This window comes from Pavona decussata, unplaced genomic scaffold (genome assembly GCF_977016875.1).
Source record: "Pavona decussata unplaced genomic scaffold, jaPavDecu1.1 SCAFFOLD_232, whole genome shotgun sequence".
NCBI classification, from domain to species: Eukaryota; Metazoa; Cnidaria; class Anthozoa; order Scleractinia; family Agariciidae; genus Pavona; species Pavona decussata.
Window position 1 is genome coordinate 1213745 of NW_028145637.1, and position 19146 is coordinate 1232890.

At 39.3% G+C, this 19146-nt stretch overlaps 2 protein-coding genes across 2 annotated transcripts in view; both read right to left on the reverse strand.

The window, feature by feature from the left end:
• Positions 1-19146, reverse strand: part of LOC146458658 (uncharacterized) — a 199860-nt gene that overhangs the window by 72474 nt on the left and 108240 nt on the right. Inside the window, exons 19-26 of the mRNA XM_085090500.1 lie at positions 15208-15563; positions 14369-14586; positions 13516-13814; positions 12152-12472; positions 10748-10901; positions 8477-8530; positions 6818-8045; positions 5756-5853 (exon numbers count right to left, since the gene is read on the reverse strand). Of these exons, the coding sequence (XP_084946626.1) occupies positions 5756-5853; positions 6818-8045; positions 8477-8530; positions 10748-10901; positions 12152-12472; positions 13516-13814; positions 14369-14586; positions 15208-15563 (2728 nt within the window). The remainder of the gene's footprint in view (positions 1-5755; positions 5854-6817; positions 8046-8476; positions 8531-10747; positions 10902-12151; positions 12473-13515; positions 13815-14368; positions 14587-15207; positions 15564-19146) is intronic.
• The window catches only part of LOC146458660 (uncharacterized), a 113845-nt gene that overhangs the window by 45221 nt on the left and 49478 nt on the right, over positions 1-19146 (reverse strand). Inside the window, exon 13 of the mRNA XM_085090492.1 lies at positions 2042-4775. The gene's annotated coding sequence lies outside the window, so the exon portion shown is untranslated. The remainder of the gene's footprint in view (positions 1-2041; positions 4776-19146) is intronic.

Consider the following 19146-nt stretch of genomic DNA (forward strand, 5'->3'; position numbering starts at 1 on the left):
CTGATTGGCTACGCTACTCGCTATCTATTCTGTGATACATGTAGATAGTAGATTTATACTAAAACAATTACATTATTACTCGGGCCGTAAGGCGGACCGAGTTAAGGTTTAGGTAGCATTATCAAATTCTTTTTTTCTTTTTGGGGTCGCGATGGGCCGAGAGATTAGACTTCGGGCTATTGTTCTCGGTCTCGTTTTTCGTACTCGGCTGGTACGAGTTACGTTTTTTGTCGTGTTATCAAATTCTTTAAATTCTCAGTCGCGTTCTTTGTTTTCGGGCCGTCAGGAGTGTTTACAATATGCGAGCCAGATGTGCGCGCGATGCATGAACAAAACATGCGAGGCATGCGAGGCATGAACAAGCTACCTAAGTGCTATTTACGCTAACTGGAGTGCTCTTTAGGCTAACCGGAGTGTTTTTTAGGCTAAACTGAGTGCCTCAAGGTTAGTTTTGCTGCTAACCGAAAATTTGGCAACTAAATCAGTCTATGACTTCGCGGGCCAAGATAGATCAGATAAAGATGTCCAACGTTTACTATAGAAAAACAATCAATGTAGAAACGGTTTCTGTCTTCAAATGAAAGGTGAATAACAAATGCTTTCCCCTGAATTTCATTTAAGGCGGGGGTACACCCGAATTTGAATGAAATTTGAAGAGGTTTTAAGAAAGAAAATGATTTTTGGAACACCAACAGACAGTTGATACCCACGCAAGAGCACCCCGGGTTTCTAGTGGACTAACTTGGTATCCGTCTATTAATTATTAACTTTAAATTCTAATTTTAAAACTTCACTAAATCTTCAATATTTCTTATTTCTCTTAATTTTACTACTCCTTTGAGAAAAACTATCTCCTCCCAAATATACCTAAAAATCACCCAAAAATTTACAAAACACCCCAAAACATTGCTTTGTGTAATGAGCATAGGGTTTTTGTATTGCTTGAAACGCGAACGAGATATTTCCGTTGAACCGATTTTAAGCGGCGTGAAAACAGCTTTCAGGTGTACCCCCGCCTTAAAAGTATAAACAGCGAAACATTGAAAAACGTACAAGGATATAAACGTACGCTTGATGCGTAACGTTACTCCAGATCCCCGGGGGGGGGGGGGGGGGACACAACAGATGCTTGGGTAGGGAGGTGCGGCCCGGGCGTTCAAACCCTGACCCTGTTTGATTATTCGCTCTCGGTTTCCATGCGTGATAGCTGATCACGCGATAGAAATCTCGATAATCTAATTGTTAAATATCGTACCTCTATCACCCTAGACTGAACCATCAAAGTAATGGTTTGGCCACTTAGTCAAACAAGGTAACAAAGAGACCACTCTTAGTTTAGGATACTTATCGTTTGGATTTTGTCGATTGTACGAACCACGTCAGCGAGGGTCACAAGAACGTCGCAAAGAAGGGGTTGATTTGAAAAAGAATCTCATTTAAATATACATTTACGGTAATTTTGAGACTTGGTCTTCTCTGTACAAAAAGACCATTATTTTTATGGAGAACATTTACTTTTCCGTAAACATGAAATGTAGTTCGACAATGTTAGACAAATTCAATGACTTTGAATAATCCTGAAAATAAGCAAAAGAACATTTTACCACAGGTACCCCAGTCCTAAGCTCTAAGTGTGTTAATAACAGTTAATACTGACCTTTGTATCCTAAGAAACCATTTGTAAAAGAAGAATTGTTGGAAATATTTTCCTTTTAACGAAAAGCGCTCTTTTTTTATTTATTCAAAATGTCTCCTGCGAGGTTTATAATTTAGAGAGGTAAAAACAACGATTTGAATATTCAAAACCCATGCAAGACACAAATGGACAAGAAAATGAGTTCGGTTAAGCAACTGTTCATCAAAAATCGTTTGTATTTCTCCCTCCAAGTAAGAAACTTTTACTCTTATAAATAATTTCGATGTCCTGCAAAGTCTATTGTGACACTGACATTACAGTAGCTCTTGTTATCTGGGCATACAATTACTTCTCATAGTAGTTGACTAACTTGCAATTGGGAATTTTCAGTGTTCGCTAAATTACGTTTATTGTTAGGGACGTCAACAGTTATTTTACACAAATTAAAAAAAAAACGTGTGAATAATCACCGTAGACCCCAATGTTGTCAAAATCTTAATATGTACTCATAATCTTTCATTCTCCATTTTCAACTTCGCTGAGAATAACAACATATAAATACTAAAAAATGTCAACCTTGTACATGTATAAAATTTGTTTTATTTCTAGATTGAAAGATTTTGAGATGTAGTCATAAGTTATACGTCTGGTGGATAATCACAAATTATGGATTGTTACTAAATCTGGCTGACCCAGAACTCTACCCTCTAGCATTTAAACACTAATGACACACCCTTAAGGCTGGTTTCCATATGATCGCGGATCGCAGATCGCAGATCGCAATAAGGTCTGCGATCGTCTGCGATCATATGGAAACTACTTCTGCGATCGTCTGCGATCCTCCGATCGTGATCGCAGAAGATAAAACCATGTTCTATCTAAAGGCTGGTTTCCATATGATCGCAGACGATCGCAGATCGCAAACAATCGCAATTGATCGCAGACGATCGCAGGAGATAGAACATGGTTCTATCTTCTGCGATCGTCTGCGATCACGATCGCAGGATCGCAGACGATCGCAGAAGTAGTTTCCATATGATCGCAGACGATCGCAGACCTTATTGCGATCTGCGATCCGCAATCATATGGAAACCAGCCTTTAGATAGAACATGGTTCTATCTTCTGCGATCGTCTGCGATCACGATCGCAGGATCGCAGACGATCGCAGACCTTATTGCGATCCGCGATCTGCGATCTGCGATCCGCGATCATATTGAAACCAGCCTTTAGTAACAGGTGAAACCCTGTTTTAGGTCTTAAATTCTTTAGATAAAGATATTTGTAATTCGATTTCTTTCCTCCTTTAAATATAGCCTAAAACATAAACAGTAAATTTTTAACATGTTATCGTCATTTATAACCTTAAGCCTGGTTTCCATATACACGTAACAACCATGGCCCGATCGCAAACACCTTCACTTTTTGTAATTGTGTTTGCGATTCTGTTTTCCATATGCGTGATTGCTTTACCCAACCTCATTTCGTGACATCGTGGAAAAGGGCGCGAAAAACGCCGTACGGATTGTGTTGTACTGTGCCATCACTTGGTAGGCCTCCAATTTTGCTCTGGATGCCACTTCCTTCCAAGCATTGGCCTTTTTACTCTTGTCTTTACAATCCTTAGATTTTTTGTAATATATGGTGGGGCATTCCCTTATGACATTCATTAAATTCACACTGTTTGGAGTATCCTCGTCATTGCCACAATCACACTCGGACGCCATTTTCATTACTTATACCTGTTTCTGATTCGTCAAAACGTATCACGTACACAAAAAGCGTCGCCCGTTGATCGCAAACAATCCCAAACAGTTTACGATTGTATTTCCATATCGTTTTTTCTCGCTTTAGACGTAAAGATAGAAATTTTTTCTATCTCTTGCGTCTTTTTTGTGATCATTGGCGATCTTCGGCGACTGCTCGGGGATGAACGACTGGTCGGCGTTTGGTCGGGGATGAACGTAAAACTGTTTGCGATCAAGCCATCGTAAGCTGTTTACGATTGTTTGCGACGGAGTTAGGTGCATATGGAAACTAGGCTTTTGACGTAATTTCTTGAGCTGTCAATTGATCCGATTTTCCGTCTCTTCGAACGCGCTTGTTTCAACTGTACATCATCTTTAATTAAAAAATCCATTCGCAACCGTATCTACCATTTCACAGCTCAAATACCTTTTTTTTTTTTTTTCATTTGTGCATAAACAGCATTGTCAAGAGGAAGCCTTATTCTTTAAGGCCTATGGTTTTACCTAAGGATTCCCCGTCACTTTCCCTTAAGTTTTCCTTTTCTTTTCCCAATTTTTTTTAATTTGCGCGAGGGGAATTGAAGAAGTAAATAAGCAGTAATTTCTTATCTCTCTGAATTTTTTGGACGTTCTAAAAGAGTTCAAAATATACTTTAATATATTAACGATATTTAGGTCAAAATATATTATAATACATGTATTTACAATACTTTAGAATATATTTTTTTTCGTGTATTTCAGATATCTACAATATTTTAAAATATATTCAATTAAAACCTTTTTAAGGGCCGTAGCAAGCATGAGACAAGACGGGGCACTCGCATCGTCTATGTGTTGTCCAGAAATAAAACAAATACTCGGTTAGATGAAAAAATAATTCCCAAATAACATTTGCCATTGCGCCCTGAAAGCATAACCCTTATAAGGTGAGCGACTTCGAATGAGTCTCTGTTTAAAATGAAACGTTTGTCGACAAAAATGTTTCAAATAAGGTTGGAATGGAAGAACTTAGAAAGGTCGAAAAGGTAATTCGCAGACGACATCCAAACCCGACCGCGTTAATTTAAGTCGTTATTTCCGTCGCCATGCGTCATAACCAACAGCCATAACGGTTCTGGTTGAAAACGGTTCTGGTTGAAAAAGGTAGAAGGCCTACACGACCCATTCTCCATGTTGGCAGCTTTTTCTCTCCGTCTTTCTACCATTTAGCTTCTTGTGTACATTTATAGCGGCTTACTACAGTATTACTAAGAACTGGAGCATTTAACTTGGTGATACTCACCGAATAAAACGCTGTGGTTAACCGTCGCTTGTTTCAAATTATCCCGACCTCAATAGTCATTTCATCATTATGAGTTCTGTGGCTTTCTTTTTATTTTGAATACAATTTGACCTGTTGTTCTGTTTATTTTGCGACTACGCTCCTTATGAGGAAAGAACCATGACGTTGTCGGTGTTAAGAGCAACTCAAAAAGTATTTCAAAAACTTGCAAGATAATTAGGCTATTGTACGGTCGAAGCAAAGATTCAGATTATATCCCATTACCATGATGTCAACAAAAAAGACTGCAAGAAATATCACGCATTTAAATGAGTCAGATAAATCCTCAAGCAGTCAAAGAAGCATATTAGTCGCAAAACAGACAAAACAAGAGGGCAAATTCACAAAAAAGAGACCTTGCAAAGGTCACAGAAATCGTAATATCAAAATGACCTTTGAGCTCATAATTCAAAGACGGATAAACTGTAATTTAGACATTATAAAATCCTCCAATTCCTATTATAAACCTGCAATAAATGTATACAAGAAACTAAATTGGTTGAAAGACGGAGAGAAAAAAAAGCGGCCAAAATGAAGGGGTGGTGCGGCCTTCCACTCTTTTAAACGATAATCAAATGTTCCCCCACCAAACCCCTGAGTCGCAGCCACCGAGATAGCAGAAAGGAAGTGAGACACTTGGTGCAAGTATCACACGTGCTGAAATTTTACACTTAAACGGGACCAACTTTTGAAGAAATAACCACGAGCATGTCCTAAAAACAGCATTTTAGACCTTCTAGATTATAAATGTTCTGGGAGAATGCCCCAAAACTCCAGTCAAGGCTCGCGCCTTCTGCTCCAACAGCACTTGCCTCACCTCACCTGAAAGTATGGCTACGGCCCTGACAAGTATCGCCAAAGAATGTCAGATAGCTTCTGACAAAGTGGCAAGGATCGGGGGCGGGGGGGGGGGGGATATAATTTTTGAATCCGAATAAGGGTTAACACATTTGAATTTTTTCTAAAATTACTGTCGCTGAATAATACAAGAGTGCCGGTTGGAATCCAAGCAGTAAATTTAACAGGTTCTATGTCAGCTCCGTTCCACAAGCCGGACTGTCATGAGTAGAACCTTTATTAGTACTACAGCTTGGTAGCAGGTCATCATAGACGGACTGCATGACCAGTGAATGAATCTCCAACGACTGATCTGAAAACAAAAACGAAAACAGCTTTTCCTTCTGAAGATTCGACTGTTATTTTTTAGCAAAACAAATCAGGTCAGGTCGCACAACAATTTTTTCTTAAAGAACTTATTTATTATTTTGATTGTGTAAATGAAAAATTCGAAGATAAGAGATGACTTAGTTATGTGTATATAAACAACATACAGGGTTCATAGTACTCTATTAAAAGCTCATAATTCGCGACTACCAGTTTTTGTGTACCATCTTTAAAAAACACCGCGACACGAACGTCAGTCGCCAAATGCTTTTTTGTTGTTTCGAAAGATGATATCGTACAGTCAAAACCTTGATCACAGGTCCTTCTTTCTTCTCTATTTTCTCAAAAACCAAAAATGTAACCAACATATTAGCAAATCCTACAAAAAGTGGAAAAAAATTTTCGAAACAAGGTTAACACTACCTACCTCATCGTACCTTAGGTTTTAAAACGGCCCAGCATATTTTCCTATGAATTGAAGGTTTGGACGCTACTAGGCAGAAGATTGCTGGATCTTCTCTCCTGAAAAATTAGGAGTCATGAGAACAAACTAACCAACAAATATACATTAAGCCTTGCAATAAGAGGACTTAAGGGCAGAAAAGAAATTTAGAGTAAAACTTCCATACAGTGAAAGAAATTATGGCAACTATTGATAGTTGCAAGAAGCCAAAATAAAATAATTCAGTCAATAAAGGGCAATGTGGTTTGCACTGTATTGTCATTTGCCAATCAATCCTAGCAAAAGTGTATCAACGTCCGAGGAGACATTTAATCGAATGTTGAATTACTTTGATTCCAAATGGTATCTACAGTGTGGTACTTTATGTGTTTTCCTTGGTTATGGAAATTAGCTTCAAAAAGTACATTTAATGGGATATCGTCCTAAATTTTTAGTTTTTGCTTCATTCGAGAGTGGAGGGAAGACGGAAATGAAATTTAATATTTACCTTTAACCATTCTCCACATTTCTTTCACAAGGCCTCTACATTGTTCCTCCCAACTGTAATGCTCTTTATAAGATTCTCTGAGTTTCTTGGCCTCTTCAAGCCGCTTTGCGCTATCCTTTAGACGGACATTTACAATTGCGTCTGCCCACTCTTTAGGTTCATTCGACTGAACAATGCATGTGTCACCGAAAGGTAATTTTTGTAATGCTCGAGCAAATCCTGATCTTTTACCCACAAGAATGGGTAAACCAGCAGACAAAGCTTCAAGGGAAACAAGACCAAATCCCTCTGATTTGGATGGCATGATGGATAGATCCACTTGAAACAATAATTTTTTTATCTTCTCCCTGCTTTTTGTAAACTTTCTGACCACCAACTGGTCATTATCGATTCCGCATTCGACAAGTCTGCTCCTTATCTTCTCCTCCTTTCCCTCTGTGGCGCCCACAAAGAGAAGTTCATACGATTGTTCCTTTAGACGGGGATCAGTAAACGCTTCAGCAGCGATGCGGTATCCCTTAAGTTCGAAGTCTTCGTCATCACCACGACCACACAATAGTACTGTAAACTTGGTAAATTTGTTAGGAGATTGCTGTAAGTCCCCAAATTCCCTTTCAAAAAGCCCTGGAGTAAATACAAAAATATTTTTATTACTTCTTCTTAGATACGAGGAGTAAGCTTCTTCCAGTCTTGGTCCAACAGGCACTACAAGATCGGCGAGTTCACAGAGATCAACTTCGTCCTGATGTTTCTCTTCGCCTTTTGAAGTAGGCTCAGAGTAATCTTTGTTCTTGCTGAGGTCTTCTGGAGCAGTATGTACCACTTGAATCCATTTGCAATTGGGTTGCTGGGCAGAATCTCTTATAACTTGTCCTTGTCGACCAAGCTTCACACTATGGCCGATAATGACATCAATTCTGTGTTCTCGAGGTGGAAAGCTTAGCCAATCAAGAGGTTCCTTGAAGCCGGCGCGTGCCTTTGCGTCAACAACAATGATTCCATAACTCTGAGCTTCTGTCTTGTCTTGACAAGCACCCTCGGGAACTAAGAGAGATACTTCCACTTCAGGATGCTGTGACAAATGAATAGCAAGTTCTCTGTTAAATGTTGACAAACCACCAGCTGACGAGCCCCACTCGCTACCAAGGAGAGTCACTTTCAAGCTATCTCTGGTGGACGATGGGTGTTTCTCTTCGGGTCCTTTTTGCAAAGTGGAAACTTGTGAGCTCTACAACAGAATACAACAGGCTATTACAAAAGTATATCCCTCACAAATTTAAGAGAGATTACAAGGACATGAAAGGATGACGTTACGCAGATAAATCTTATACACTTAAACCGCTACAATTGTTCATATCTTACTAGTGTGGCTATTTTAAAGTTTAGCAGCTACTTTTGAAAGCCGTTTCTCAGGCTCTGTCAGTGGCAAAACCGTTCACACAGTAGTGGCGAATCCACAGAAATGTTTTTATCACAAATCTGAAAACTAAGTGACACATCATTTTGATCAAAGAGAATATGTTTCAGAAATGGTTATTCTTGAATACCAAAACCGATTTGTACTAACGTAATGTTGTAACCCACGTTATTCCTTTTTGTCGGTGGTACACTGAATTCATGATCTTTGACATATTTCATCACGTAATGTAAAATACTTACTCGTACTTCTCCTTGTTTATGGAAATTGTACGTGAAAATTGAATCAGAAGGTAACTGTAAAAGCGAGGATAAAACAGACAATCAGTTGTTGAAAGGGAGGCAACTAACATTTCAGGTCATTTTTGCAAGCTGTGTGATATGAGAAGGTAGATGTTTTGCGTCGCCGCTACCAGTTCCACGATTAACAGTTGAGCCAGGCCAAGCGTACCTCCCTAGATTCTATTAATGGATCGATTATTTGAAGATTGAACCAATTAGTCGATTCCTTCCTTCCTTCCTTCCTTCCTTCCTTCCTTCCTTCCTTCCTTCATTCATTCATTTTTAAATTGCACGGATCAATGTTCAAATTAAAATCGATTCTTACCGGATAAAAGCAATAGCCTGTAAAATTCAAACTACAGTACATTTGAAACAGTTCGTTCGCTCAAACCGTTCTTCCATGTTGTCGACATGTTATGCAAATTTGGTCATTTCATCTGATCAAGAGCAAAAAGTCAAGCGCTTGCAAATCAGTCGGGCTGAAAAGGTCATTGCCATTGTCGAAGGTCAACTGAAGTGAACATCTTTCAGTGTGAGTTCGCCTACTTTTCGCTACTATTGCATATACCTCAAAAAGAGAACTGCTTATCATAATAAAACGCGTCCAATCTTTTTTCAATTTTTGAAAAACTAACGGAATAAATTAGGTAAAAATCGTTCTCTGGTTAAAATTTTTAAAAACATAAGCTTTCGGCTACCAGTCTATAGCCTTTAACGAATTAAGAAATGTAGCGCGTAAACGGAAATATATACAAAAAGGGTGCTAAAATTTGGGAATAAAAAGAAGTGTGATAAAAGCTAAAAGATAAAAATGGAAATGAGGGCTAATTACAATAAAATGGAGTATTGCCTAGGCAACGGCTTAGAGTTATTGTCCGCGTCGACAGTTTTTGCTGTGTGCCAAGATTCTAGTGTTTAGAACGGAATAAACCTAAGTATAAACGTCATAAAATGTCCATTTAGTACTGGTGATCATTAGTAAGCTTACGCGACAGGACCCACTTACACTGTACCCGGTTGAAAAGAGCGAATTTCCTTTCTGGCAGTACGCGTTGCCTGCTGAAAATCACGAGATATCTGCTTTTTGGAAAATCCACAATTACACAAATCAATAATTTCCGCTCTGAACCTGTTGAGAGGGGTTTTCCGGGTTTCTGGTTTCTTGCCGCCATTTGAAAGCACGTTACATTTTGTATATCATGCCATGCATTGTTCGTTAAATCCAATCAGAAATAGAATTTTGATTTGAATTCTTGAAACGACTAATGGGTTCAATTTTCAAATAATAGATGCATAAATAGAATCTTGGGGGGGGGGGGGGGGTACGCTTCACCTAGCTCGACTGTATTAAAAAAATGACAACGGTGGTCGCAGACACATCCACGAAGTATCACCTTAAATTCAAATAGGACAGTAAAATAAACTTTTCCTTGATGTCAAGTTCAGGGAAGAAGTACGCCAAAGATAATTTGTATGCCCCCAAGCAAATCAAAAGATTGGCTTAAAGTTTCAATTCACGAAAACTTTACATCATTGCAACCACGCACCGCCAATGTTTGGCTTACGACACTTGAGAGCTGTTACTGAGGTCGACTGACATGGAGTCGCGTTTTCCTTGAGTGAATTCTGTGAATTCTTACTATAAATACATTGCAAATTTCGATGCTTGTGAATCATAAAGTAAAGGCGCAGTCTCCATGCTTTTGTTATTCAATCGCATCGCAACTTTCTGAACGCCTGGAACAGGCTATAATAACTTCAATTTGGAATTTACACAAATATGCCAAATTAATACTCTAAGCAATTTACTTGACAAAAGTTCTCGTGTTTGTAAGAAACCTTTAAAGGTTCTATTGCTGATCATGACGATTGGCGAAAACAAACTGACCTACGAAGCTCCGTGGACCATAGTAAATAAAAGGCAATGGTTATGAAGCCTGACAAACTTCTTTGTTATATGTTTTTGTTAGGATTTTTGGCCTTGACAGTGCAAAGACGACAATAGATTTTGAAATGTATTGGAGCAAAGACCAGTAGAAACGTTCGTGTTAAGAAATTTAACTGTAGTGCGAACATTCAAACAAAGGATTGTGCACTGTCGCGGCCCTTCCAACATAAATTGCAGCACCATTGTTTTCATGGCAAAGTTTCATAACCAGTCCCTCAATTAACTATGCGTGGACCAACCGGCAACTATCAACATTGGTCTCTCTTTAGTTCTTAATAAAATACCTGAGCTGGAGACCTTAAAATGATAAACACTGTGCACAACATTTCTGTCGTGTCCTGCTTTTTCTGTCCTTTGGAGAAATCCACATGCAAGTCGCGCCGGCTAAGGTCAACATCAACAGGAAAGCTTTTCTCGGATAGTTCAGTTCCATGAAACCTTATAGAAACGAAAAATAGTAATAAAAGGAAATCAACTTGGTGTTTGACATTCAGCATAATAATTATTTAATCAGTTGAAAAAAGAACAATTTTCAATTCTTCTGAACAAAAATGAATTAGTCAAACTATGTTTGTAATTCATCGACCAAAACACTCAAAGTAAATGTAATCAATGTCTTGATGATTTCTGTCACATTTATGCTGGCCCAGCATAAATGATTTCAATCTGGGGTTGAAAACACTGCTCTTTATAAAATTAAGTGTGCGCTTGACAAGGTCAAATAAGTGGTAGGGTTGTGGTTGGGCGGCCGGGAAAGGGGAGAGGGGAGGTCGCACTCAATCAGGCCATTAATGCTTTCTTCACGAAAACCTTTCGGCTGAAATATGATTTCGATAAAAGCTGTGTTGGTCGTGTTGGGGTTGCACTTGCAAACATTTATACCAACAAAGTACTATTTTGAAAAGTTTACAGGGAGTAAGACATATAGAAAGATGTACAGTAAGAGGTATAGCTGAAACTATGCTTTTTTCGTTCAAAAATAAGCTAAAGTCCTTTGACTTTTCCAGACTCAGTCATGTCTTCAATGGGAGTATCCTACCCTTAAAACTATGACCAGTTGCAGTTGTGAACTTGTGAACCTTTTTTCTGTTGGTAAATTTTTCATTATTCTTACTATAAATTTGCCGGGGAATTCTTGAATTGGGTTAAGCATTCTTATACTGTAGCAAGAAAGGGACAATTAGGTGATTAATACCTAGTGAGAGAACAATTTTCCCATAGTATTTTCAGCTGCCTTTGTACAAATCTTGAAATAAATAATGATAAATAAATAGTTGTTAATCTGTTGTTCAGGCCTCGTCCTTCAGCCATATTTTCCAGCAAAAGGCGGTAGGTAGTATGCAGCAAAAAGTGCACTAGAAAAAATGACAACCTCTGACCGTGAGTTCGCCTTGGACTAAGGGACCAGATTTCAAAACAAATAGCAAGAAACGGCGTCTAAATTTGAAGAGACAATCAACACAAACGCTTTGCACGGCTGCTCTGTAGTTAGAGCAAAAGGAATATTCATATTCATATTTTCAACAATACTGTAGGGTGTAGTGTAAAGAAAGATTTGGGGTTTATAAATTGTAACTATCTAGATTGAATAGACAAAATTTATGGTGATTGAGGCTAAATCAGTGGATAGACTGTAAATATGAATTTCAAGTTTGCATGCCATAGCTATGAAAACATGAAACACTTACACAAGAGACAAGTTTTTGGTATACTCTGGCTGTACAATAAACGCGTCTGAAAGGTGCACAAACAGCATATCTTCACCAGACAGCCGTGCTTCGGACTCGCCTTCTCCTTGCCGAGGCACAACATACTCTGACGAAAACCTCTTCAAGCGTTCGTACATTTGCATTTTCAAGTGTAGAGGATAGCAAAACAAAGTCAACAGGTTAGATCTATCATTTTGACAAAGGCAAGCAACAAATCCTGCTCTCTGTAACATGAGCCTCTTGTACAGATTCATTATAAAGTCAAAAGGACGTCTACATGAATCCCAAATCGCTGCTAACCTGGAATTAAAGAAGAAAACAAGTAAATACAAAAGAAGATTTCCCACTCGTTTTCAGGGAGCAAAATCGTCTTATGTGCCTTGTATACCTTTCGAACACCTCTCTGTAACAGAGCTGGTGAAACCTAACCCGGCTGCTAGGTTATTTTGCCTCCCCTTCTTCCTAGATTCCAAAAAGATCTCTAGTCAATTTTATTCCTTCCCTGGTGTGGTTTCACACTCGAGGAAAACATTCTCGAACCAATAAAATTACGCGCTACTTTCGTATCGCGTTTAACCTTTCTATCCCTTCCCCATTAGAATTGCTACCTGAAAAACGAGAACCGTTGGGAAAGACTAATGCTAACGAAGGATAATGTGCACATTGGAAATAAGTTGGGCGTCTGGCTTCCAGGTCCACATTAATGGAGCATTTCTTCCACGGAAACGGTCAATGACACAAAATTTCAAACTTTCCTTGGGGAATATGTCCCCAGAACTGAACATAATGCTTTCCGCGCTCAAAAATTGTTTATACATTGCCAAGAGAAATCTAACGTACGCCACGTATGTTTCACGGAAAAAATTTGATCTAAAGGGTAATATTATTTATATTACTGAAAATAACCCGTCTCTAATCATATGAACACATTTGCAGCGATATAAATGAAGTAAAAAGGAGCTGTCAATTTCAGCTTTGGTATTCATTGGTATTTGGTATTAGTCCTCATGATTTGATTCAAAGTGCAGTTACACATTGTGTTTCTCGCAGTTTTCCGTGCTGTTCCCTAGCACTTTTAACCCAAAGAAGGAGAGTCAAACTATCCAAAACATTGTTTTTCGAATTACTCAAATGGGATTGTAAACCTTTGTGCGCAAGAGCGCTAGCATGGCGCCATAAACATTTATTATCTTCCTTAATTAGAAACCTGTAAACTATATTTTACGATAACTCGTTACTCTTTTCGAAGACATGCATTTACAAAGATGACCATAACATTAGACTTACCCCCCACGTCAGGGACTCGAAGCACTAAAGGCAAACCAGGCCATATGTCCACTTACCAACAAAAATGTTTCAATTGGAATGTGACTATTCCATCGCTGACGACCGCGTCTGTTTCCAAAGTATCAGTAATTTCAATCCATTCAGGTGATCTACCTTTTACACTACTGTAGTGTAATATCCTCAGATACTCAGAAGACAGCTTAGTAGCCAATGGTCTCTTGACTTCGCGCAGCGTAAGGGGAATTTTGATTGTCGCAGCCTCCAAAAGCTTTACATTCTGAGAGCAGGATATATGAAGGACTGGGCCTGGCAAAAGTCCTTCCGCTTTAATTTCGCTGTTTGGAAATTCTTGGACCTTAGGGTCAAGATAAAAAGTACACCAGTAACCATATCGTCCTAGTTATTACCTCTGAAAGAGACTGGTTGGGTTGAAATAAATTGAAAAGACAAAAGGTCGTGAAATTGGCATAGTTATAATGCACAGTAACGACAAATAAGCATGTATGATGAGTAACTTTAGAGTCGACGAAGCACTATGTTGCAAACCAAAACACAGAACAAGTTTTCTAGAAAAAGATGTGCCAACAAAACACATAGAACGAGAAAATTTAGAGATACTCCACTCCAAAACATGGAATACGAGAATTGCTAACCTTTTGTAAGAGGAACAAAAGCGAGCATGACAAAAGCGTTGAACGCGCAGCTACTCCTCATAGTAGTCCACCCATGCCGTGGGCCTTTCACGACACGTTTTAAATTTCATAGTGCTCAAGACCAATGAATTCGACAGCCTTACGATCTTGACAGTCCACAAAAGGCCCTAATTGAATGGCTCGGTAGTTATTAGTGACCAACTGTAATATTTATTGGCCCTTAACCGCAATGTGCATTTATACATAAGTTGCATACCTTTATTGTCAAACAGAAGTCTTCATTAGCCGGAACAGAGCTGCAGGGAATTGTAACACTAAAGTCTGGATACTCGGGTACAATACAAGTAAACTCAGGAGCCACTGACGTTTGTCTGGAGAACTGGAAGGACTTGAGGCGCCAGATAACAGCAAAACAGGAATGGCCTGTTACTGGACATGAAGCTTCCGCGAAAGGAATGAGCCAATTTGGAGCTTCTGGTTTCAATGAAATAGAGAGACTGATTTGATTATTACTACCTGTAAGTTCTACATAGAAGAAAAGAACCTAAATCTAGCTAAATGTATAACTGACAATATTGATCCCGTACATAACATCATTTTCATGTGACAATGGTCACGGTTTGTATTTAACAATTATTCCAAGAGCACTCGTTGGAAATGAGATTACAGATAGCCTACGAGGCACGTAGCACCTAGCTGGTTATGATCACTTCACATCTAGCAAGTGCGAACTGAATAATTATTTTGTCTCAAAAAGAAATCAAGAAATATTGCTAGATCTTGTTGATTTCGCTTAACAACTAGAAGACCATTTGCTGATCTCTATTTCTCCGGCATGGTATAATGGCTCATATTTAATGGCCTCTACGCCAATCAAATCCCTGGAACTGCATTATACAATGATCCAGTTTTTAGTCATTTCCTTTATAACATCATCTTTTACTATTGGATTGCAAAATAGATTTCATATCAATGGTTTGTTTACACTGTACAAAGGGACCAAACTCTTCAAGCTGTAGGCTCCCATGTATTGGAGTCAGCAGTAGAAAAAGAGTTAGTGATTGTACACTTCACAATAACAGTTTCGTTATGTACCTGAGGAATCCCAAACGCTCTTGGTGTTCAAATCCTTCCATTCATTATTATCTGGATCAACCAGCTGCTTAATGACCAGTTCGTAGCCCTTGAGCTCGGAGGCACTGTGTAATAACGCCACTGTAGCAATTCCTTGCACATCTTCACTGGACTTCAGATCTGGTGGACAGTTACTTGACAGTTTAATCACATTGCTAACTAATGCCTCATTACTGTGCAGAGTTGGAGAGAGGGCTTTTGGACTCCATAATGAGCAAGTAAAAAGCTCAGGCTGTGTGACAGCTCCCGGGTGAAATGTGATACACGCAGCTGCTTCCTCTAAGTACCACGCGTCTCCCTCTGCTGCTACTCCACCCCTGAGGAGTTAAAAGATGAGATTAATAGGTCCCCAGCAACAAAAAAATGCTTTACTATCCGATAGACACGAGTTTAAAAATTGTTGAAGCAGAGGAACTGATAATTGGTTGTAGTTGAGATCCTTTCAATTACTCTCTGAATCTGCATCCATTTATGTAGCACTGCTTCATCCAGTTTCTCATCCCATGCTTAGCTCCTGTAGAATCAGTTTTGCCTTTAAAATCAATAGAGTAAATTATCCCAGGGAGTCAAGAATGCTAACAATGACTTTCAGTGTTTCTCTTTTTGTAGACTATTCTGTTTGTTTTAACCCTCTTATTATCGGTCGATCTTCATTAATGTTCGGATCCCAAGCACTTTGGCTAGAATTCCCTTCATTCTGGCTTGTTCTGGGATTGACTCCATAAAAGGTTTGGAGTTCGACCCCCATGCTCGTAGATACATTAAAGCTTCTTGAAATATTTCCTTTGAATCAGAATAGAACTTCCTTGCAACTTTACTTAAATTTACCCCAGTCAACAGGTTATCCACGTACATGCTTTTTCTGCAGTGGGAGTTCCAACTTGTTCTAAGTGATGGTGTATAGTTGCACCAAGTAGAAAGGGGCTTGAAACAAACACTCAAACATTCAATGAGGCTGTGACATCCCCTCTTGGTTTTTGCCGATGCGTTGTAAACACTTATTTTTGTTGTTGTTCGGTCTGGAGTGACGACAGTATGGTGAGGAATGTAGTGTTTTATGGATCCTTTCTTAGTTTCATCATCCACTTTCTCAACGATTTCTTTCTCGAGCTGATCTTGAATGCTGTCATACTTATAAAGCAACTCTGAGTTCCCTTGTATACGTTTAAGTAAAGCATTCAAACTACCAAGAGCTACTTGGTAGTTGTCTGGTAACTGGGGACTTTCTTCTCTTCAAGGCCACGGAACTTCATATCGCCCATCTTTCTTCCTGACAGTGCCATTGAAGTTCTGGATGGCACAGTCATCGTCTTCATTATAGCCACTGATGGATTGTTTAATTCCGATAGTTTCCCGTTTTTAACATTCTTCCAAGTTTGGTTTCATTAAGTCACTTGAGTTCTCTAGGGGAATGAACATGGATTGTTCACAGGGAGGACTGGACATCAGTAGCATTGAAACTTCTGAGGTTTTCGTTTCTTCAGTTGGCATTCTACCAAAAAAGATCCAACCCAGATGAGATCCAAGAAAAAGTAAAGTCCGGGACCCACTTTCTGCCTTTCCGATGAAACCAGATTACAATAGTAGTCATTCCCTATCAGCAATTCCACAATTGACACCTCCAGTTCCTTCGGGAGAGAGGCTACTAGCTGATAATCCTTTATGAGGGGTCCAAGTTGTTCAGAATTGATAGGCATTCTCTGAATCATACCAGTAATCTTGGGAGCTCATTTGCTCGAATCTGCTCTGTTCTTCAATCCAAACCGAATTTAACAATTGGAGTTTTGAATTCCTTAGGCTTTGTAGAGCCAAAAGTGAAGACAGTCAGGATTTCTGAATTGTTAGGTCTCAGCTGAAGTTTCTCACTAAATCCTCGCTGATTTAAGTTATCTGACTCCCACAGTCAAGCAAAAATCGAGTAGACAGCTTCATTGAAGTGTTTAGGTTCATAGTTGAGGCTAGAGCAGTGTGCATAACACCTTGTTCACCAGACACCAGTAATGAACTTTCTGCTTCAGTTGCTACTAAAGTGTCAGTGAAACTCGTCACGGTTTCATTTTCTTGATCAGGAGGAAACCTTTAGGGACATAGACTTCTGTGGTGATTTCTAACTTTCTGGAAGTAAAAGCATGGCTTGTTTACTCTGTAATCTTTCAGTAGATGGCTTGACTTCAGGCAGATGAGGCAGTGTCATTTGATTTTCTTTTTTCTTGACTGGAGAGTTGGAAAGGCATTGCATTCATCACTCTAGTGATCTTGCTGACAGTAAAAGCAGACCAATATTTTACCTCCAGTCACAAGTCGTCATTCCCTGAAAGTAAGGCACCAGTAGTTGTCACCTCCGGCCATTTTGGAGAGAGCAATTTCTGCTGAGTAAATTTCTTTGTAGTTTCTTGAGCTTCAGCACTCTGAGTCAGTTCAGCTTGTCGGCCCCCAGCTTCTTGAGCGCAAATATACCGTTTGAATGCTTTGCAGATGCTTTCCACGGTCCATTTCTCCGGCCATGTCCTTGTATTCTTCCATCCGGGCCATTACGATTTTGGGAAGCTTTGACTTGAAAAAAAAAAACAAAACAAAATGTGCCTGGTCATCATTTTCACCAAGAGCTTTAAGAGAGCGAAGATGCTTCTCAATCGTGACATATGTTTCACGAAGTTTGCCAGTGGTACTTGAAGAAACCGGAAGAGCCATTGGCTTAAAAGTTCCATTTGAAGCTCTTTGTGATGATCCCTTTCTCGTTGTTTCTCCTCCTTTTCATAGTTTTCGTGTTCCCTTTGGAAGATTTTCTTCAGAACCTTAGCGTTTCGAGGTCACAGATAGTTTCATCTCCACCGAGCGCGATAATAGTGAACTCCCAGGTGGGATACACGGGTATAAACGTGACGGGGGGGTCCGACGTATTTTTTTTTGGGTCTAAAATTTTCAACTCCTGTATTTTTTGGGGGTTGAAGATTTAACCGCGCATTTTGTTGAGTCTGAAAAATCTGCGTGTATTTTTTTGGGTACGAATTTCTGCCAGGCTAATAGTTCTTACGCTATTCAAGCCAAAGTTCCCGCAAGATCCGAAAGGCAGAAAAGCAGTATGTATACTGTTCTTAAGATTGCATTTTTAGGGTATAAAAGTCATGTATTTTTTTGGGTCTAAAATTTCCAGTCTTGTATCTTTTTCGGTGCACAAAATAATGTCCATGTATTTTTGTGGGTGCAAAATATTAGGCTCCGTCAAACCCCCCCGTCACGTTTATACCCGAGTATCCCACCTGGGAGTGAACTCCTCCATTTCATTTTCCAATCACTGACCTTTAACTTCATCTTCTTTCAACGCTTCTTGTAGTTGCACCAGTAAATCTTTATAGGAGTTAAGATTTCGCTCCAATTTGAGGACGAGTTGGTTGGCCTGGACCTCAAATTCGATTCATCTTGTTTCTTATCTTGTAGAAAGTTCTGGGTTTCTTGAATTCGCTGCAAAAGTCGCTCTTTAGTCGGACCTAAACGCTGCCTTATGCAACCACTCATGTTTCGAACATGAGGAATTTAAGTTCAATAAAGCAACGTCAACAAAGTTTAAACCAAAACGGTTTAAGTTCTATCGTTCGTTCCTTTCTTCCAAAAATCACACCTCCACCTCAGCAGCCTAGCCTGATAGCTAGAGCCAGGCCTGCAGCTCAGTCCCAGGCTTCCGAAGACCACTGGAAGTAAGAAGTATAATGTCTAGATTTGCGGAATCCCCGCGACAGGCTGCAGATCTCTGCGATGTTTTTCAGTAACTACTTCCACTTCCTGCCGAGTCGAAGTCAAGGGAACCAAACGGAAGAGATTATTATTTTTAGCATAAGGCAAATTAACTTTCTTTTATCTATACATACCCAATCACTAAACAAACATCACGTTTTTCTGTTG